Genomic DNA, 22912 nt, shown 5'->3' on the forward strand with positions numbered 1-22912 from the left:
ATAGAACTTTAATTTCAAACTCAACTTCCGACTCTCAGCCTCCAAGTCACTGCCTCCAGGAGACCTTTTCCTATCCCCTAGACAAGGCAATGGCAACCCACTCCAATACTCTTGCCTTGAAAATCCCATGGACGGAGGAGCCTGGTGGGCTGCAGTCCAGAGGGTCACGAAGAGTTGGACACGACTGAGCAACTTCACTTTCACTTTTCAGTTTCATGCATTGGAGAAGGAAATGGCAACCCACTCCAGTGTTCTTGCCTGGAGAATCCCAGGGACGGGGGAGCCTGGTGGGCTGCCATCTCTGGGGTTGCACAGAGTCAGACACAACTGAAGCGACTTAGCAGCAGACTAGATTCAGTTCTCCTCTTGTTTCTTGCCCTATCACACTGTACTTCCCCTCCAGCAATGACCCCCGCATCATATTTTACAATAGTCACTTGTTCTGTTGTAAGATTTTCCTACTAGATCAAAAACTGTGAAGAGAAGAACCATTCTTATTTGCTTTGTTTCCATGTATATCTTTAAAGCCAAGCACAGTGCCTGGAAAACAGGAGGCATTAACTAAATACTGAAGAAGTCTATTCACCTAGCAACCTTCTAATATTAGCAGAAGTCCCCAAAGCAGAGAATGTAGTAACCACACACCAGAGCCACATTATGACTTCCCTGGATCCTACCGCTTTTGTTTTCACAGGCCCCCATTCTGCATAAAAAATACATATATTAAAAAGTATATTTTAAAACTGCCTTGGCATAAAGATGAATATAACCTGGACTAGATTCATTATTATATATTCATTGTTATTATACCCATTTTTAAAATTCTTATTTTAAGGGAAATTAAAATTTTAAAACATTTTTGAAAGCCTAGGCATTGTGCCCAGTATGCATAATAGGTAAGTTGCCACACAGTGTCAGCAATGGAAGGATTAAAGCCATAAGAAAAACGAAAACAAACTGTAGATACAGAGAACAGAGTAGTGGTTACCAGAAGGGGAGAGGTGGGGAGGGTGAAATGGTAAAAGAGGTTATCCATATTCACACAGATGGAAACTAAATCTTTGGTTAAGAGCAGACTGTAGGGTATACAGAAGTAGACATATAATGTTGAACACATGAAATATATAATGTTATAAGTCAATGCCACCTCAGTTTTTAAAAATTAATTCTAAAAATAAAATTTTAAAAATAAAACAATGGAGAAAGCCAGAAGGGAACAAAGGGAGGGATAAAATCTGAAATTAGGCTGACTTCCAGGATGAGTCAGACCGTGTAGCTATAAATTAACTAGAATGCTTTCAGCTGCAAGTAATAGAGTTCTGATTCCAACCCACTAAACCAATAGCAGGACTCTTCAGAGGTAGGCTGGGTCTGGCCTAGTTAATCCAATGACTCAAGTGTCTGCAGAGTTTCAGGTGCTTTCTAACTCTCTATTCCTCTGTCCAAAGTATTGGCTTCATCCAAAGTCAGGTTCCCCTTATGGTCATCAGATGACTGTCAGCACAAATGGAGGCAACATCCTTCTGGCTTATATCCACTGAGACAGACGAGGAATTCTAGTTCTTCCCTGTAGTCTGACTGAGCCAACTTCAGTCAAGTGCCCAAATGGACCGATAATTCCCTGGAGATCACCCCACACTAGCTGATCTAGCAAATCAGGATCCATGGAGCCAGGACTACAGCATACACCAGGCAGCATCAGGGAGTAGGGAATATCTGATCACCGATTTTGCAGCTCTGGAATCCTCTCAAGAGTTCAACAGTTACAGAAAGAGCTATCACACATGAAGTACATAAAAAATATTTACATCAAGCATATAAAGAATTTACCTCAAGTATTAAAAAGGTCAAGGGATCTTTCTGGCAAGGAAGGATCTTAAAGGGGAAGATTTGTGGAAGTGTTTTTAGAGGAAGCTATGCTGTGACCCTCATCCCCAAGCCCCTCCCCTTAAGGGATGAAATAAGAGGTAGGTAAAGACCTGCCCTCCTACCTCAAACCTTGGTGAGTGGGGATTACACAGGGCACCACAGAGAGCATAATCAGTTCAGTTCAGTCCCTCAGTCATGTCCGACTCTTTGCGATGCCATGGACTGCAGCACGCCAGGCTTCCCTATCCATCACCAACTCCCGGAGCTTGCTCAAACTCATGTCCAACAAGTCAGATATGAGTCCGACCAACCAATGCCATCCAACTATCTCATCCTCTGTCATCCCCTTCTCCTCCTGCCTTCAATATTTCCCAGCATCAGGGTCTTTTCCAGTGAGTCAGTTCTTTGCATCAGGTGGCCAAAGTATTGCAGCTTCAGCTTCAGCATCAGTCCTTCCAATGAATATTCAGGACTGATTTCCTTTAGGATGGACTCATTGGATTTCCTTGCAGTCCAAGGGAGTCTCAAGAGTCTTCTCCAACACCACAATTCAAAAGCATCAATTCTTCAGGGCTCAGCTTTCTTTATAGTCCAACTCTCACATCCATACATGACCACTGGAAAAACCATAGCTTTGACTTAGACGGACCTTTGTCAGCAAAGTAATGTCTCTGCTTTTTAATATGCTGTCTAGGTTGGTCATAGCTTTTCTTCCAAGGAGCAAGCGTCTTTTAATTTCATGGCTGTAGTCACCATCTGCAGTGATTTTGGAGCCCAAACAAACAATGTCTGTCACTGTTTCCATTGTTTCCCCATCTATTTGCCATGAGGTGATGGGACCAGATGCCATGATCTTAGATTTTTGAATGTTGAGTTTTAACAGTATGAAAAGGCAAAAAAAAAAAAAAGGTGAGAGAGAGAAAGAGCTTAATAATGACCCCCAGATTTGAATGGCACAAGATTGGAATCAATGTTTGGGGACCCTCTATTGGTGATATTATCAAATCACAGACCCCCACATTGCAAAATCCAAAAGTCAGCACTCAGTCTTCATCTTATTTAACAGATGAGCAGATCAAAATCATTGAAAGAGCTTCTTCACCTGACTTCCAACAGGCTAGCATTCCAGGTTTTCTCTTACTTCCATGGCCACTCCCTCTCTTCTGCTGACTTCTCCTAAACCTCTCACCCCCACCCCCGATGAGAGAGAATCCCAAGGCTCAATCCTTGGACCTCTTATTTTCTCTGTCAACCCTTCTCTCTACATGTTGGCAACTTCCAAATGTCCATCTCCATCTCCAACTCTCTCCTGAACTTCAAATTCATTTATCCACTGCCTTCCCAAAGTCTCCACTTGGATTAATAGGTATCTCAAAGTGTCCAAAACAAAGTTCTTGATTTTTCTCCCCTAAAACATACTCCTCCCTGACTTCCCCATCTCAAGTAATGGCAACTCTATCCTTCCATTTGGAATCATCCCTGACTCCTCTCTTTGTTTCATACTCTACCATCCAACTCATCAGCAGAAGTATTTTTGGAGTTGTCTCAACTTTCAGAATATATCCAGCTTAGATCATTTATCACCACTTCCTCCATCACCTTTCACATGGATTACTCAAAATCCTCTCAACTTCCTCCTCCTTCCTTCCCTACTTAGATGGTCGCAAGAAGCTCCCGGTTTTTTCCCACATCTAAGTAGACAGCTGCCTTTTTAAAATGTGAGCCAATGTCATTCTCTCTCAAAGAAACCTCCAGGAACTTTCCATCTCATTCAGAGCAACAGTCAAAGTCCTAAGAATGGCCCATCAAACTCTACAGCACATGCCTACCACCCCCAATACACACACCTCTCTAACGGCATCTCGCCACATGCCCTTCATGTGAACAACTCCCTGTTCCTCCTCAAGGAAGAACACACTCCAACTCTGGGCCCTTGAAATCAGCTTTCTCTCAACTACAAAGCCTTTACTTCTAAAAAGCCACATGGGCTGCTCCCTCATCTCTTTCAAATATCATCTTCTTGGTGGGGCCTTTCCTGACCACCCTATCTGAAAGTGAAACCATATCACCTCCCCACCTCCATCCCTACCCTCTTCCCTGCTTTATTGTTGTTTACGGCGCTTAGCACACTGTGTTTGCTTCTAAAGTAACTTAGTTGCCAGTCTCTTTCCACAAAGATATAAACTCAATAAGAACTGGAATATTTCTTACCTGGGTTGTTAAATGCTGTACCCCAGCATCCAGCCTGACATATAGCAGGTGCTCAATAAATTTTCATTAAATGAGTGCGTGAATACTGTTCTACAGATAATGTATTATTTGAATATTTTATAAGAAGAAAATGTTTGTTTAACCATTCAACAAATATGGATTCAGAGCAAATTCAAGCTTAAGTACTATGCTAGGTGCTAGTCAAGAGTGGTAAGCAAAACTGAGCTGACTACCCTGCCTGTGATGACAAAAAGAGTGTTAAGAACTGGAAGGAAGTAACCTAGGTCAACAAAAGCGTTATCACAAAGTAAGCCAGCCCCTGCCTGGATGAGGTAAAGGTGGGTGGAGGAAAGGGATCTGGGGGACCAAGAAAGCCACAGGAGATTCAAAGCCTGGCTCCAAGTGACACAGTTTCTGTACAGTTTTACTCAGGAACTGCCCCTGTCCAGTATCAAAAGTGTAATAGGTGTGCTGCATGCTACCTGATGAGAATTCCCTGAGAAAGTAGCATCTGAGCCAATGAAAATCCACACCTATTACTGATAAGGGATAAGGGTCAAGTAGGGTGCATGCATGTAACTGAAGCAGAGGGAACTGTGTGGGTGAAGGCTCTGGAGTAGGAGGGAGTATGGCACATTCTCGAACACAGAGAGCAAGGGAAGGGTGGTGGGAAAAGGGGCTGGGGAGGGAAAAGGGGGGGAGGGACTAGCAGACCCTCCAAAAGAGTCCAGCTTTATCCCAAACAGGATCAAAAGCCCCGTTTAGGAGGGGCTTGTTTTTGTTTTCTTCCGTGTGCGCCATGAGCTGTATTTTGAAAGTATTATTGAAACTGCCTCTGTGAAGGATAACTTACCTGAGGTACCTGACCAGGTGTAGGGTGGTCAGTCAGGAGGCAGCAGAGGAGTCCAGTCAACCAATGCTGGCAGCTTGTTCCAAAGCAGATGCAGAAATTGGAGAGAAGTCGAGCAACTGGAGAGATTATATTTATTACCTGTGTGATACAGGCTGAATTGTGAATTCTCATAATTCACAAGCTGAAGTCCTAACCCCAGTACCTCTGAAGGTGACTAGATTTAGAGACAAGTAAGGTAAAATGATGTCACTCGGGTAGGCCCTAAACCAATGACTGGTGTCCTTATAAGAGATTAGGGTCACATGTCCAGAGGGAAGATGATGTGAGGACATAGGGAGACAAAGGCCATCTACAAGCCAAGGAGACAGGCCTCAAAAGGAACCCAATCTGCTGACAATTGGATCTCAGATTTATAGCCTCCAGAACAAAATAAATCTTGTTTAGGCCACCTAGTCTGTGGTATTTGCTATGGCAGACCTAGCAAACAAATATACAGTGTAAAAAATATTTTAAGTGAAGAATAAAACTTTTGAAAAACAAAAGCAAATACTTGATTTATTCTAATTGAAATCAGGGTAATGTATGATAGTAAAGTTCAAGCAAAAGAGCTTTTCTTCAGTGTTCCCCTCGATGGCTTCTGTAATACAGTTGTACTGTCCCTAAAATGAAATACAAGTAATATAAAATGTTAGATGCTTCTATCTTGTAAGACTTTTATAAGAATTTTGTCTTACTAGCAGGAAGCTACTTAATACTTCCTCAGTTTTCTAGACTAGCCTATGAAATTTTCAAACATTAGAAATATTGATAATTTGAAACAAAATAGGTAAAGAATATGTATTATTAATGTTTATTTTAAAATAGTTAACCAAAAGTGAAATGTACAAAGTTTCATTGCACTTCTAATGCAAATATCTAACATTGCCCATCATTATTACTCATGGAGGCAGTTACTGAGTTACACACAATGGTCACAACAATGCTTTCACCCAAAGATCACTCATCATATTAACAGTGAGCATTTGCATTACTTTTAGCAATATACGTTGGAATTTAAAAAGAGTTTTCTTGGGCTTTCCTTGTGGCACAGTGGTAAAGACTCCACCTGCCAATGCAGGAGACATGGGTTTGATCTCTGGTCCAGGAAGATCCCACATGCCACGGAACAGTTAAGCCCGTGTGCCACAACTGCTGAGCCCACGGGTGTCAACTACTGAAACCTGCGTTAGGGCCCACACTCCACAACAAGAGAGGCCGCCAAAACGGGGCGCCTGCACACTATGACTAGGCAGTAGCCCCCGCTCGCTGCAGCCAGAGAAAAGCCTGCACGGCAACGAAGACCCAGCATAGCCAAAAGTAGATAAACAAAATTATTAAAAAATAAATAGAAAAGGTTTCCTTTGGTGTAAGTTTTCTATTTTTCCATATTCTACAGAAAGAATAAATAGCAAAATATACAAAATCAACAAAAGTTAAAAAAAAAATTTTGAACATCTTAATCTTGAATCAATATTTTTAGAAGTTGTGGATTGCTTTTTTCAAATTCTTAACACATCTGTTACAACAAAACATTAAAGAAGTACAAAACGACTTGAACAATACCTTAGAAAATCGTATTCCCCTGAAGGAGAATTGTATTGTTGTGTTCACAGTCTCTGCAACCAAAATACAAAAAGTTATTGGCCAATATTAGGTAATTTTGGTTTTTTGTAGTATGACATGCATGCAGGAGATGTAAGAGACACAGGTTCAATCCTTGGGTCAAGAAGATCCCCCTGGAGAAGGGCATGGCAACCCACTCCAATATTCTTGCCTGGAGAATCCCATGGACAGAACAGCCTGGTGGGCTGCAGTCCATAAGGTTGCAAAGAGTCAGACATGACTGAAGCTACTTAGCACACACACACACAGTATGATATGTACCTTTTATAATTTTACTACTGGCAAAAGTAATCCAAGCAAAATTGTAGAGAAACAACAAATCTTATCCCCTGTCTGTGATTCCCCCGTGGCTTCCTCTGCCACCCTGAGCCCCTCTCAGTATCAGCCTGTATCTCATCCCCTAGTGGACACAAACTTGTAAGGCCCACTGGTCTCAGTAATGAATCAATGATGAACAAGCTAGTGCTAATATGCTTCATCCCACGTTACACGTGTGCATCTCTGTTGTTGCTGCGTCTCAGCACGAAATGATAAAGAAAAATCTTCCTAAAGGTGGAGGAGAGTTTTGGGAGGCAGCCAGGATATCAAAGCTCCTTTCAACCCCACCACTGAGAAGCCTAGGTATATAGTCACTGTTGAAATGCATAGTCATGGGCCTGGCCCCACAGAAGCTGTGGGAAACAGTTAGAAATTCAGGGAAAACCACTGACCCGGTCAGAAACAACAAAGGAGTGAACTTAAAGGGCAGGGATAGAAAGAAAAATGCTTTGAATCTCTAACAAAAGCAACAGTGACCAAAAATCTTTTTAAAAATTTTAATTTACTTATTGTTATCTTTGGCTGTGCTGGGTCTTCGTTACTGCACAGGCTTTTCTCTAGTTGCAGTAAGTGGGGACTACTCCCCAGTTGTGGGCATGGGCTTCTTAGTTCAGTGGCTCCTCTTATTGTGGAGTATGGGCCCTAGAGCATGCACATTTCAGGAGTTCACACACACAGGCTTAGCACTTGTGGCACATGGGTTCTAGAACATAGACTCAATAGTTGTGGTGCATGGGTTTAGTTGCTCTGAAACATGTGGGATCTTCTGGGACCAACAACTGAACCTGTGTCTCCCACACTGGCAGGCAGATTCTTTACCACTGAGCCATCAGGAAAGCCCCAAAAATCTTTTTTAAAGGAATAAAAATAGCCAAATGCAAACTATAATGATTACTGTTCTCTGAGTTGGCTAGAGACAATCCTTAATAGCAAATGATTGGATAATGTCTGCATCTATACCTTCTTTTTCCCAAATAAGGATTTATTTATTTGCTTCTGGGGGTATTCTTATTAGGGGTGCTCATACATTGAGAAAATTGGCTCTTGAATTCAGTAAAGTGACCATATCTTAATGATCTTAGGATCTTTTATTCAAGATTAATTGAATTCAAATTTAATAGTTCAACAAATATTTATTGAAAGCCTACTCTGCACCAGGAGAGACACGCTTAGTACAATACCATCCTTCCCATCAAAAAGTTAAAGTCTCCTGGAACACAGACATGCAAATAAACCAGTACAAATTCACCGTGTGATGAAAAGTGCAGTAAGGATGAAGGCAGGATAGTTTTTTATTAAGAGTGATGCTTCTGCGGCCTGACCTGCTTGAGTTTGAATCCCAGCTCCTCAACTTATTCAGTATGTGACCTTGGGCAAGTCACTTGTCTGTGCCTCAGCAAAATGACAATGGATAATAATGTCTATTTCATAGGATTACTATGAGGGTGTCGAGTGAAAAAAAATGCACAACCTATAGTTGAGAACTATATTTTATGCAGTAGACATACTGAGGACTTAAGCCCAGAAGATGGCCTCTCAGATAGCTCAGAGGGACTGCTCCAAAGAGATAAGGGAGGAGCGAGAATACATAGGAATTCTTGCAAAAAAAAAAAAACACCGAGGTAGTTGGAACATCAAAAGATTTCTATTAAAGAAAATCTAGACATCTCAGGTTCATGAATTTAGCACTTTTCTATGTATGGGAAGATGTTCATCGAATCTTTCCTTTGATATGTACCTCAGACATGCCCTAGATCTGAGGGCCAGTATCTTGTTTTCTCCATCCTCAATCCCCTCACAGTCTACTTTAGAGGGAAGGGGTGGGAGCAGCTGCAGTGGCTGATGGCTTAATGGCCACAATATCCTCTGTTTACTGATATGGCAGGTGACATTCTTTGTAGACAAGAGCTATAGAAGTTAATACATGTAAGTGCTCAGAACAATGTCTCATTAAATATTATTAACATTCAAATGTTATCTATTATAACATTAAATGTTACTCCTTTCTACAACCCTCAGAGCATCTTGTGAATAAAAATGATGATGGTATTGTCAATGATGTTGTTAATATTCTCATTGATGTTAATGTTATTATGACAATTGAACTGACATAAAAAATGGGAAGGTAGGTAGGGGGTATATTCTAGGTGGTTGGGAAAAGAGGAGCAAAGGCAGGAAGGTGAAAATCAATATTCTGATAGTTTACAGGTATGCCTGAAAGGGGCTCAGTGTCATTAAAGCAAAGAAGCAGCAGGAGTGCGAAGAAGTAAAATTGAAGAAGTTAGCATGAATTGACTTAGACTCCACGGGAAGAGAATGGTGGTGATGGGGAAACAACCAAGGGTGTGAATTAGTCAGATTTTGTTTGGAGAGTTGAGTCACATGACTGTACAGTAGCTGGACTTAAGGGGACACTGAAAGTCAGGGAGACCAGTCAGAGCCCAGGAGGCAGTGATAACGGTGAAGAGACAGGAGGTAAAGGCCCCTCATGACCTCCACCTCAGGTAACCTCCCTCATCATGCTCTACCTAGTTATCCTGCTGCTTTCCTTGAGAGCACATACTGTAAAATGAACCTTATTTCATTCTCATCTTTATCTTCTTTCATGACTTGGTGACCATCTTGTTTCCTCCACTGCTCTACAAACTCCATGAGGACAGGGGCGGTACTTTGGTCACTTCTGAATTTCCAGCTCTTGGTACTACCTGGTCCCTGCATACCTGGCTCTAAGACCAGTTTCATAATTTGCAAGGCTAAGCACAAAATGAAAATAGGGACCCAGGGACTTCCCTGATGGTCTACGGGCTAAGACTTAGCGTGTAGCAGGCCCAGGTTTGATCCCTGGTCAGGGAACTAGACCACAGGCCACAACAGACCCAGTACAGCCAAATAAGCAATTAAACATATTTTTTAAAAAGAAAGAAAGTGGGAGGGGGTACTTATTTAGAAAGCTGGGGAAACATCCATTAAAGATACTAAAATATAAAGTTTTTCCTTTCTTTCACAGTCTCTCTTTCTCCCTATAGATTTGCCATGATACTTTTAAAATCTTTTTTTCTTTCAGTTTTACTGAGATATAATTGACACAGCACATAAGTTTATGGTGTAGAGCATAATAACTTAACTTACACATGGCACTAAATAATTACCACAGTAATTCATCACCTCATAAAACCAGAGTTTTTTTTCCCTTGTGATAAGAGCTTTCAGGATCTACTCTCTTAGCAACTTACAAATAAACCACACAGCAGTGCTAACCACAGTTACTGCCATAGTTTTAATTTGCTATTTAATCTATTCAAAATAAAACAAAATTTTAAATTATTAGCATGAATTTTACCATTCCTCATTATATTGTATAATATCAATTGTAAACACAAATATCAGAGCATTTAACTCCAAGGCAGAATCACTGAAGTTTCACAATTTGTATTTCATGGCTCATGCCCAGAAGGTGCCTGAAGCTGGTGAGAAGAAACTGTTACAAGCCAGACTCAGAAAATTCAGAAGGAGGTTGAGAAGGTCCTCCGGGCATAGAAGAATCTGAGAATGTTCCCTGCACCAGTCGCAAGGTAAATATAGAAGTTCGCATGCACCCAGGGGCTGCTCCATAATGATGGGAGATGGCGTGAGGGTAGGGGAAACCTGTGCAAACTGTAGGCCTGACAACTGGTTGCCTCATACTCCAGAGGATGGCAGGGAAGCCAAATCAGGCATCTTTCTCTACCACAGGCCTGCAGACCCACACATGACCCTCAAAGGCTTTGCAACCTCCATAAAATACCTCCATAAGTTACCTGCTGTAGGGGAAACCATCTGGTCCTCATCTAGTCACCCACTAAACAGTACCATGGTGCAGCCAGTCCAGGTGGGGTGGTCACTGCCATACCCCACCCCAGACACTGCATGACACTGTGCCTGACCCTGACCCTCCCAGCTCCAGGCCTCCACCAGGGGTAGAGGGTAACAGGTGCCACCAGATGGGACAAGATGGGGGATGCCAGGAAGGGACCAGGGTGCTAACAGGGCAGTGAACAGCAGGAAGCCAAGAACCTGTCCGGGGTAGGTGGGCACATATACCACTGTCCCATCACACTTTGTGTACAAAACACACACTCAAAGATAAAATGACTAAGAATCTCAAGACTGCGATCCCAGAATAGTAAAGCCCAAATGTGAAGACCTCCTGAGTATACGGCCCTGGTTGTGAAGTGAACACTGCCACCTTCGTAAGAGAGAGTGATGGATGGGACTACAGTTTGAGGAAGAAATCAAGAGTAGCTTCCAAGGGACTCTTCTGATGGTTAAGACCCTGTGCTTCCACTGCAGGGGGCATGGGTTTGATCCCTGGTCAGGGAACTAAGAATCTGCATGCTGCATGGTGCAGCCAAAAAAAAAGTAACTCCCAAATTTCTGTTTGGGAAATTTGCCTGAATGTCTACCAGGTCAGGTGAGAAGGAGCTCTAACCTCTTCTGTGGGGCAGCCCTCTTTTTCAGCTGCTTTTCTTTCCAAGAAAGATATATTTCCCATTCTCCTCTTATAGGGAGTTAATGTGAAGCCTCTTGAAGAAGCCAAGACAGAAACAAGGCAGAGTCAGAGAAAAGGAAGACAGAACCTCAGCTTAGACCCTTCTCTGCTCTTCCCAAAAGGTACCACGTAGCTCACTGGTGGTCCAGTCCAGGTTTCCCTGCACCTATGCAGCACACAGGACCCAAGCCTCAGATGGTGTTATGGGTTGCAAAGTGTCCCCCCAACAGATATTCAAGCCCAAACCCCCAGTACCTTGAGCACAGACTTATTTGGAAATAGGATTTTTGCAGATGGTCAAGTTAAGATGAGGTAATTAAGGTGGGTCCTAACTGAATATGACTGTGTCCTTATAAAGAGGGATAATTTGGACAGGCAGACCAACACGTATAGAGGGAAGACCACACAAGGAGACACAGGAGAAAGATGGTCATCTACAAGGCAAGAATCTCCTCAGGCCCCCTGAGCTAGAAGGGAGGCCTGGAACAGATCCTTCCTAACCAAGAGGCTTCAGGGGAAGCACAATCCTGCCAACACCTTGGTCTCTGACTTCTAGTTCCAGAGCTGTTAGACCATAATCTGTTGTTCTAAGCCATCCAATTCTTGGTACTTTGTTACAGAAACCCTAGCGAAATCCTGAAAACAGGGTTGCTGCTGCTAAGTCACTTCAGTCGTGTCCAACTCTGTGCGACCCCATAGACGGCAGCCTACCAGGCTCCCCCATCCCTGGGATTCTCCAGGCAAGAACACAGGAGTGGGTTGCCATTTCCTTCTCCAATGCATGGAAGTGAAAAGTGAAAGTGAAGTCGCTCAGTCGTGTCCGACTCTTCGTGACCCCATGGACTGCAGCCCACCAGGCTCCTCCATCCATGGGATTTTCTAGGCAAGAGTACTGGAGTGGGGTGCCATTGCCTTCTCCAAAAACAGGGTTAACAGACATTAAATTTAAAATACCTTTGAAATATCCACTTATTTAATCAAAAATGTGTTTTTGAAAGAAATGAAGATGTGTGTGTGTGTTTATGTGTAAGAAGTGGAAAGATTATGTGTAATTTTTATCTTCAGTTCAGTTCAGTTCAGTAGCTCAGTCATGTCCGACTCTTTGCATCCCCATGAACCACAGCACACCAAGCTCCCCTGGCCATCACCAACTCCCAGAGTCCATCCAAACCCACGTCCACTGAGTTGGTGATGCCATTCAACCATCTCATCCTCTGTTGTCCCCTTCTCTCCTGCCCTCAATCTTTCCCAGCATCAGGGTCTTTTCCAATGAGTCAGCTCTTTGCATCAGGTGGCCAAAGTATTGGAGTTTCAGCTTCAACATCAGTCCTTCCAATGAACACCCAGGACTGGTTGGATCTCCTCGCAGTCCAAGGGACTCGCAAGAGTCTTCTCCAACACCACAGTTCAAAACCATCAATTCTTCAGCGCTCAGGTTTCTTTATAGTCCAACTCTCACATGCATACGTGACCACTGGAAAAACCATAGCCTTGACTAGACGGACCTTTGTTGGCAAAGTAATGTCTCTGCTTTTTAATATGCTATCTAGGTTGATCATAACTTTCCTTCCAAGGAGTAAGTGTCTTTTAACTTCATGGCTGCAATCACCATCTGCAGTGATTTTGGAGCCCAGAAATATAAAGTCAGCCACTGTTTCTACTGTTTCCCCATCTATTTCCCATGAAGTGATGGGACTGGATGTTGAGCTTTAAGCCAACTTTTTCACTCTCCTCTTTCACTTTCATCAAGAGACTCTTTAGTTCCTCTTCGCTTTCTGCCATAAGGGTGGTATCATCTGCATATTTGAGGTTATTGATATTTCTCCCAGCAATCTTGATTTCAGCCTGTGCTTCCTCTAGCCCAGCATTTCTCTTGATGTGCTCTGCATATAAGTTAAATAAGCCGGGTGACAATATACAGCCTTGACATACTCCTTTTCCTATTTGGAACCAGTCTGTTGTTCCATGTCCAGTTCTAACTGTTGCTTCCTGACCTGCATACAGATTTCTCAAGAGGCAGGTCAGGTGGTCTGGTATTCCCATCTCTTTAAGAATTTTCCACAGTTTATTCACTTGCCCATATTCTCTACGTATCACATCCTAAAAATGTAGGACCTTTGTAACAGCAACAAGTCGTTGAGTATTTTCCTTACTCATTTGATTTGCAAATTTTCAAAGGTCTGTTGATAACATCAGTGCTTCTTAAATCGGAATGTCCTGATCTCTAGGCCCATGTACTTGGCTGCCAAGTGAGTTTCTTTATCTGAATGTTCCCAAATTACCTTGAGCCCAACATGCCAAACCAGAACCCACTATCTTTCTCTTTAAAAATCTGTCCCTTCCTTTTACACACATCATTTCCAATCATGGCACTTCTATCCATCCAATCAACACCCTGGAGCAGTTCTTGATTTATTTGGTGTTTACCTGCCACATCAAATCAGTCAGCAGTCCCACCACTCCTGTCTCCCAAAATACACTCTTTCGTCTCCTTCTCTTTACTCCCAGGGCCTCCTTCATGGTCCCTTACACAGCCTCCCAGCTGCATTTCCTTCCATCCAAGTTTCTTACCTCAGCCAAAACCCACCTCCCTCTGAGACAGGCTGGGACCTGGGAACCTTTGCTGTAGTACCTACACCTGGACAAATATCTCCTCTAGAAACAAGACAGACAGAAACTATACGGGACTAAAAATAATTGCAGGCATGCACAGTTGGGGCAAATTATGGACAATAGGATACAAAAAGGCCAAAAAACCCAACTGCCACTTCTGAAGAGCCAGGAGCAAAAACAGGATGTTGGGAGCAAAAACAGGGTATTCTGCTTTTGTCCCCTGCACTCAACACCACCAAAGGAGTAGGCAAACTACCTAAGTAACTCCTCCGTCCTACCCCAGTGTGTTAGGTGCTCAGTCGTGTCTGACTCTTCGCTATCCAATGGACTGTAGCCTACCAGGCTCCTCTTGTCCATGGAATTCTCCAAGCAAGAACACTGGAGTGGGTAACCATTCCTTTCTCCAGGGGATCGTCTACTCTCACGGCATATAAGGAACCAGCTGGCCCCTCCTCAGAAAGTGAACAAAGCAATTTGTTACTTATTTTCACTTCCCCTGGCTGCAACAGGAGCCCCAGTGAGGATTGCCCGAATTTCCTGCCTAGCCTCTTATCTTGGGTAACACTTCCACAGGGACACTAGTTATCTGCAAAAACGGAAATCTCCTTGGGTCACCCCTACCCACTAACAACAAGATTTAGGCTGGTATTTAACCCATGACTTACGCTACCCTGGCCCCTTTTCTAGGCTCATCTCCAATTTCCCACAAATACATTCTGCTCGAGCTACAAAAAAGCTACTCTCCAGGGACTTCCCTGGTGGTCCAATGGCTAAGACTCCAATTCAGGGGCCCTGGGTTTGATCCCTGGTCAGGGAACTTGATCCCACATGCCACTACTAAGACCCAGTGAGCCAAATAATTAAATATAAACTTTTTTGAAAAAGCTACTCTCCAAATAAACTGTATTCTTTCCTGGCTAAACAAGTTTGCATATGCTGTTTCATCTCAGGGAATGTCCTTTTTTCTTACTCTCTAGGGTTCTTAGATTTAAGACTCTAATAAAATAGTCTCTGAAGCCTCATGAGTTCTCCTGTCACAGTAAATTGATAACTATGCAATTAAAACTAAGAGCATATAATCTACTAGCATTTATGACATTTCATTGTAACATTTGTTACCATGACTATCTTTCCCAGAACAAGGTGACCTGAAGAAAGAGAACCTACCGATAGACTTTGAATCACCACACCCGAAATCATGATTTTCTCAGATTAAGTTCAACAGATGTTTGTGGAAGGAAAGGAGGGGAAGTGGGAAGAAGCAGGCAGTCTGGGTTGAGTCTGATACATCTTCAATCACAAAAAAGTGAGACTTCAAAAATTCATATAAATGTCAACATAATCCCACAGAGATTAAGTAATTGTAAAACTGTTGTATGAGAGAAAAGGACACTTTATAAACAGTAATCTGCCAAGAGAATATCTTTCACTCTTTTGTTGTCATTGTTGCTTTTTTGGTGTTTTTTGGGGGGTGGGGTGGGGGGTGGGTTTTGGCCATGTCATGCAGCTTGTGGAAACTTGGTTCCCTGACCAGGGATCAAGCGCACGCTACCTGCAGTGGAAGTGCAGGGCGCTGACCACTGAACCACCAGAGAATTCCCAGGGATTTCTTTCAAAGAGAAAGAAAGTATGGTCCAGTGGAAGAGCAGTTCTAGAGGCTACTCCATTACCAGATCTCCAAAAGACCAAGGGCACGTTGCTGAACCACTGCAGACATTGGTTTCCTCCCTTATAAAAATGACAGGACTATAAAGTCAGGAACAAAAATGCATACTTATTCACCATAATTCTTGAATTCTCACACTGAGCACTCTACTAAAAATTTTTTTAAACACAGATTCTCTAATTTTATCCTTAAAGCCACATAAAATAGGTTTCCTTGTCCCCATTTCTCAGAGGAGGAAAGTGAGGTTGAGACAAGTTAAGTAACACCCAAGGCCACATTGCTGGTCGGCAGAACAGCTGGGACACTGGCTCAGGTCTTTATAACTCTGAACCCAGACTCATAACAATGCCACCTCCACAATCTGTATGTGGCTTGGGGGTGGCAGACAAGTTAGAGATGAGGAGAGATGGTTGGTTGGGAGACACATTTTAAAGCTTCATTTGTGTAGCAAGAGATTGATTCACTTAGAAACATTTTGTTTGGGGAAGGGGGCATGCTGCTGTCTTTTGGAATCTTAGTTCCCTAACCTGGGGTAGACTTTTCTAATTGTTTATGCTTTCCAATTTTAAGTAATGTGAAAATATAATATATAGAATTTTTTAACTATTTAAAATACTGCCTTAAAAATTACTATGGAAAAATTCATAGGTTTGCAATAAGTGATCTTTAAAGTCCTAAACTTTGAAATTTTATGATTCTGTGACTAACTCCAGGTGAGAAAGAGGAAGAAAAGACATTGAAGGAATCAATGTAACTGCATAGAAGAAGCTGCTGTGTTTTTATGAGAAATACTAAATGCAATGTTTAGAAAACAAGAGCCATAACGAAAGGTAAACGTACAGTGTTAATCTAGACAAGGTAAAAATTTTAATATCTCTTCAAACACACAGAAATAAGTGTCATCTTCATAATAATCCAATAACATAATTGTAAAATGTTGTTTAGCCTGCTAAAAGAAAAACATTGGGTGGAAATGAAGAATTATTATTAGAAAAGGAACTTCACATTTTTAAAGTATTTAATTTTCACAGCACTCTCAAAGACATTATATTCTATTCTGAGAGTAATGTGAATTGAATGCTTACCTCCCTTCAGAGCTCTGCAAAAGGAAAAATCATCATCATATCCTCGGCAAATAACTTCTTTGCGCAATGGGAAATTCATGGACTTAGTAGATAGATAGATATTGAAATACAAGCTCCTTATATCTCTTCCTTAAAGAGAAAAAAAATTCATTAGCCCTTCAAATAAGGTATTTTTTTATAAATGCTTAATAACCAACACTGACTGTATACTTAAAATATGCCTTGTGCTTTTCCTACATTATTTCACTTAATCATCATAACTACCCGTAATATGGATATCATTATCCTATTTTGTAGATGAGAAAACTGTAGTTCTGAGAGGCCCACTAGTCGATTGTAATCAAATAGAATGTTCCACAGTGAGAATTATCTGTGCTATGCCAAACAATAGAAGAATCTATATTTTTGAGAAAACTATCAAACTGAAAATACAAAATTTCCAACTGTTGTCACAGTTTCACTAGGAGATTCAAAAGAAAGGGAAGGGAGAGGAAATAACAATTATAATCAACTCATGCCCACGTTTTAGTAGTTTTGATGAAAGATTTCTTGGAGGATAAAATTGAACCCATTGATTACAACTTAAATAGATGAACTTTTTATTATTTCCTTATGAATTTCCTTATTACCAATGAACATGGAAAATTCCAAGAAGAAATGCATTTGGCTCATCTCTTCTAAGTTATTCAGTTGGCCCAACTGGACAAGATGTACAATCTTTTTTATAATGAAAACAAGTATTGTAACCACTACTTTGTGGAAAATACTTTCCTAATAAGGTCACCATGACTCATTGCAGCCATAGTAAAACAAAAATTTTTCTATCTTTACCTTGAACTTGACTATGCTTAACAGAACTGTCACCTCCTTTCTCAAAACACTGTTCTTCCTTTTGTGTTGGTGTTGCCACTCTCTCCGTGTCGTCCTTGAACTATTCTGACTCCTCTCCCCAGTCTAGCTCATTGACTCATTGTTCTTAGGGTTTTAACTTCAGTGCTTCTTAATTTCACACTGCACACTCTTCCCAGCTTTAAATACCACAAAGGGTAATAACTTCTAAATCATCGTGTTTTGTTTCAGCTTTTCTTTTGAGCACCTGTCCTCTGTGCTCATTCAGTATCTCTACTCAAATGTCACTTATTACCACCCCCAATAGATCTCAAATTGATTTCCTCATCTTCATTACCAAATCATCACTAGAATTCTTAATCCTGGTAAATTCTACTGGCCTCCCTGGTAAATTCTACTGGCCTCCTTTCATCCCCATTACCACTATCTTAATGCAGGTCCTCATTACTCTGAGCCTACAGTACCAGCAAACTTCCTTGTTTGTCTCCATTTCTCTACTTCCAGGGTTAAATGTAGAGAAGGAGAACATCATACAGTCTATTTCAAATAGTGGCCCCCATGGTCCACTCCATGGACTTGGACCTGAACCTTTCTCAAAGCAGGAATGAGTATGGAAGCTGAAGACCTGTTTCCATGGGGGATGTCTTGAGATAAAGGCACATGGTAGCATGGCATCCAATGATGATGCAGAACAGAGAACCTTCTTCCATTTGTGTGTGGAACACACTGGTTCTACGCTTCAGTGATTCCAAGAAAGAAAGTGTTGCTTTGACATCTCGATAACTTTACATCTTGAGAAGCTTCTTGCTCTTAGACATCACTGTGGTCATGTTAGAGTTCACGGTGGTCACTGTGAACAGTGGTTGAAGTGAAGTATCACTTGGGTGCCTCAGCAGATCAGGGATATCAGTATGGATATTGGAGTGAGAGACTGGGACATGGTGGCTCTTGGGGCTTCGGTGAAGAGGACTTTTTTTGAGGTCACCTATCGGAGAAGGCAATGGCAACCCACTCCAATACTCTTGCCTGGAAAATCCCATGGACGGAGGAGCCTGGTAAGCTGCAGTTAGCACAGTCCATGGGGTCACTGAGGGTTGGACACGACTGAGTGACTTCACTTTTACTTTTCACTTTCATGCATTGGAGAAGGAAATGGCAACCCACTCCAGTGTTCTTGCCTGGAGAATCCCAGGGACGGCAGAGCCTGGTAGGCTGCCATCTATGGGGTCACACAGAGTCGGACACAACTGAAGCGACTTAGCAGCAGCAGCATGACAACTTTGGGAACTTCTGGAAATAACTTTGAGGAAGGTGTATGATCCAGCTGTATTTGTCAATTAGTTAATAGTGACACACAATTCTATTAGCAAGGCTACAAAGTCTTAAAATAAATGATTTCCATTCCTAACCTATTTTTGGTTCAAGATTACAGTTATAGCTCTTACCGAATTTAAGTAGAGATAGGGCCACAAAAATATGGTTGATTTCTATTAATATGGCCCACAATTTCACATAGATGTTCTAGTATATTCTAGGGAAACCCGGGTCATAAAAAGAAAGCATTATAAAAAATATGACCAAATAATACTTTAATTACTGAATTAATATAATGTTACATAAATGTCATATCTACTAAATGATTAAAGTATTTGTGGTGGCCTTGGAGCTGTACTGCTCAAAACTCCCTTCCAAAGAATCTGTGAGGAGGAGGGCAGTAGGCAGATAGCCTCCAGCTACTGCACTTTCAGAGATCAGACGCTCACAGTCGGCTCCTGTAATGATGGTGGCACTAGAACCAGTCCACTCCAGCCTGTCATGGGACACGTGTGACACGGAGAAGGCTCCCCACCTACCTTGCTGATGGTGTCTCAGGGATTCATTTTAATCTGATGATCATCCTATCAAATTCTCCTTTCTTCTCTCTCATTTCAAAACTATTAGGCCAATCCAATATCTCAGTCTGAATCTTCTCCTTGCCTGCTCTGGCTTCCTCTTTCCTTTACTGTTCATAAGAATTTCCCTCCTCCACCCCCACACCCTGCAAAAAATCCCTTGTATGTCTAATTCTTTCTTGGTATCTGAGTTTCAGAGAACCCTAAGTAAAACTGTGTTGTATTATTATCACTTGGATCTGGAAGGTCTGCTTCCTGTGTCTAAGGGCAATGGGCTTACTTGAAAATGAGGTCATTCATTATGTAAATAATCACTTCTGCAAACACACACAAATACCACAAAGGCATCTGTGGTGTGTGGGGTAGAGCACACCACACAGACCAGAAAACAAAACCTGAGAAAAAGAGGAAGAAATTGTAAAGCTTTCATTGGGCAAAAATTTAGATTATTTTAGGGGATTAAGGGATACACGCTACTATGTGTAAAATAAGCAACAAGGATATACCATACAGCACAGAGAAATATAGCTATTGCTTTGTAATAACTTTAAATGAATTACAATCTATAAAAGTACTGAAACACCATGTTGTACACCTGAAATTACTATAATATTGTAAATCAACTACATTTTAGTAAAAAAATAAGTTTAGATTATTGCTTTCACCCTTGGCTAAGAAAGTAGAGCAAACAGTTCATTATTATTTCCTCTGTGCTACCACTAAGCCTTATTGCTATCATTTCATTTACGGTAATATATTATCTCAGAGAAGGCGATGGCACCCCACTCCAGTACTCTTGCCTGGAAAATCCCACGGGTGGAGGAGCCTGGTGGGCTGCAGTCCGTGGGGTCGAGAAGAGTCGGACACGACTGAGCGACTTCCCTTTCACTTTTCACTTTCATGCACTGGAGAAGGAAATGGCAACCTACTCCAATGTTCTTGCCTGGAGAATCCCAGGGATGGGGGAGCCTGGTGGGCTGCCGTCTATGGGGTCACACAGAGTCGGACACGATGAAGTGACTTAGCAAATAGCAATAGCAAAATATATTATCTACAGCTCTGTCTCTCCTACTGCACTGAGAGATTCTTGACGGTCAAGAGAATGTCTTATTTATCAATGAATTCACAGTACATATCATAATATTTGAAATAAACTACACAATTACTAAGTATTTTTAAATGAATAAATTAATGCAGAAACACAGTGTCAGGATACAGGTTGAATGATTAGATGCAGGAAAATTAAAATGTAAGTTTATTGTCTATCATTTCTGGATTCTCAACTACCCTTTTTCCTATAAGCTGGAGAACTAAACTCAGGAATAAATGTTTCTTAAGCTTATATATATAAAAGCACTTTTTTAAAGTATAAACTCCAAATATAAGCTAGGATGTAAATGATAATGGTGATGATGAAAAACAATAATGACAATGATGATGATTACAACTGAAGTTTCCTGGGATGTTTACAGGCCACAATTGACTGGTAGGAAAGGATGAAAGTTGGTTTAGGGGGATTTTTTTGGCTATGCTGGGTCTTCACTGCGGCACGTGGTCTTCCTCTAGCTGTGGCAAGCAGGGGCTTCTCGTTGCAGTGGCTTCTCTTGTTGCAGAGTATGGGCCCTAGAGGCATACGGGTTCACAAGCTCTAGAGCACGGATTCAGTAGTTGTGGTGCACAGGCTTAGTTGCACGGTGGCTCGTGGGATCTTGTCTGACCAACCAAAGATCGCACCCGTGTCTCTTGCATTGGCAGGCAGATTCTTAACCTCTGGACCACCAGAGAAGCCCCAGGAAGAAAGTTTTGTGTATTTTCATGGAGCCTTAGATCCAGCCCAATGCTATCACCATCATCCAATTAACTTTTACTAAGATGATAGCAAATAAAATCATAAAGAAGAAAAAGAAGAAATAACACAAAACAAAACAAAGAGCATTGCTTCTTTTCATATCATCATCACCGTATTTTTTTTTTAAAGTTCACCTTTTGGGAAAAAAGAAGTCCTGGATTGCTGCTGCTGCTGCTGCTGCTAAGTCACTTCAGTCGTGTCCGACTCTGTGCGACCCCAAAGACGGCAGCCCACCAGGCTCCCCCATCCCTGGGATTCTCCAGGCAAGAACACTGGAGTGGGTTGCCATTTCCTTCTCCAATGCATGAAAGTGAAAAGAGAAAGTGAAGTTGCTCAGTCGTGTCTGACTCTTAGCAACCCCACGGACTGCAGCCTACCAGGCTCCTCTGTCCATGGGATTTTCCAGGCAAGAATACTGCTCATATACAAATCTTTGACTAATGAAAACCCAACTTTACTTATCAGCTGAATAGCTAATAACTGACCAAGGATATAGATAGTAGATGGTTAGAAGTTTCAAATTGTTTCCATTTTTACCATGCCATTATATAATCCCTCCACATGAGTGTGAGCAAGCCTAGTGACTTGATTCTAAAAACTAGAAAATAGCAAAGATAATAGGGTGGCACTTTCATCATTAGGCTATATAAGACTGTGACTTCTATCTTGTTAGCTAACTGTCCCCCTTGTTAATTTCAAGGACACAAGAAACTATGTTGCAGAGGCCCAGAGGGCAAGGAACTGAAAGCTGGCCAACAGCCAGATGGAAACTGAACACTGTCAACAACCACCTGAGCTTAGAAGTGGGTTCTTTCTAGCTGAGCCTTCAGAAGAAACCCTGGCCAACATCTTGACTGCAGCCTTGGGGGAGAGACCTTCTAAAGCTGACACAGCTAAGCCATGGCCAGACTACCGACACACAAAGACTGTGAGATAAAGAATATACGTTGTTTTAAGCCATTACAATTATGATAATTTGTTACATAGCAATAGAAAACTAATACACGTACATTTAGAACTTCATCATTTATCACTGATATTTATGGAGCCCCTTTAATTGATCTACAAGAACAAAATTTTGGACTTACTTGGAATGTAGTAGAGATAGAGTATTCCACGGCTTCCCTTCAATGTTATACAGGGCTCAGAACGTATTGAAACAGGAAATTTCAAGTTATCTAAATAGAATAAAGAAAATGTCAATAAAATTAAAATAATTTTAGGTCATTTATGATAAGTATTCTGAATATCAGGGCCCCCTCCTCAAAACTACCTTTTCCATTAAAATTTTATAATGAGCAAAATTGAGAGTAGTTAAAAATATCGTCATCCCCAGAAGAGTGAAGTCAGCCAGAGGGAAGATAAAGTCTTCCTTCCCCCTACAAACACACCAATACAGCAATAATTTATAGACAATTTCCCTTTGTGAGAAATCAGAAACCAGCCAACAGTTTCCTGCATCCCGGAGAATGTAAAACCAGACTCACCAAGTCAATAGTGAGGTTCAAGACATCTCT

At 41.6% G+C, this 22912-nt stretch overlaps 1 protein-coding gene across 1 annotated transcript in view; it reads right to left on the reverse strand.

Moving 5' to 3' along the window:
• Positions 1-2748: 2748 nt before the first annotated feature.
• The window catches only part of LY96 (lymphocyte antigen 96), a 35600-nt gene continuing 15436 nt past the window's right edge, over positions 2749-22912 (reverse strand). Inside the window, exons 2-5 of the mRNA XM_010846939.1 lie at positions 22484-22573; positions 16806-16934; positions 6536-6588; positions 2749-5592 (exon numbers count right to left, since the gene is read on the reverse strand). Of these exons, the coding sequence (XP_010845241.1) occupies positions 5494-5592; positions 6536-6588; positions 16806-16934; positions 22484-22573 (371 nt within the window). The 3' untranslated portion in view covers positions 2749-5493. The remainder of the gene's footprint in view (positions 5593-6535; positions 6589-16805; positions 16935-22483; positions 22574-22912) is intronic.

This window comes from Bison bison, unplaced genomic scaffold (genome assembly GCF_000754665.1).
Source record: "Bison bison bison isolate TAMUID 2011002044 unplaced genomic scaffold, Bison_UMD1.0 scf7180017864241, whole genome shotgun sequence".
NCBI lineage: Eukaryota > Metazoa > Chordata > Mammalia > Artiodactyla > Bovidae > Bison > Bison bison.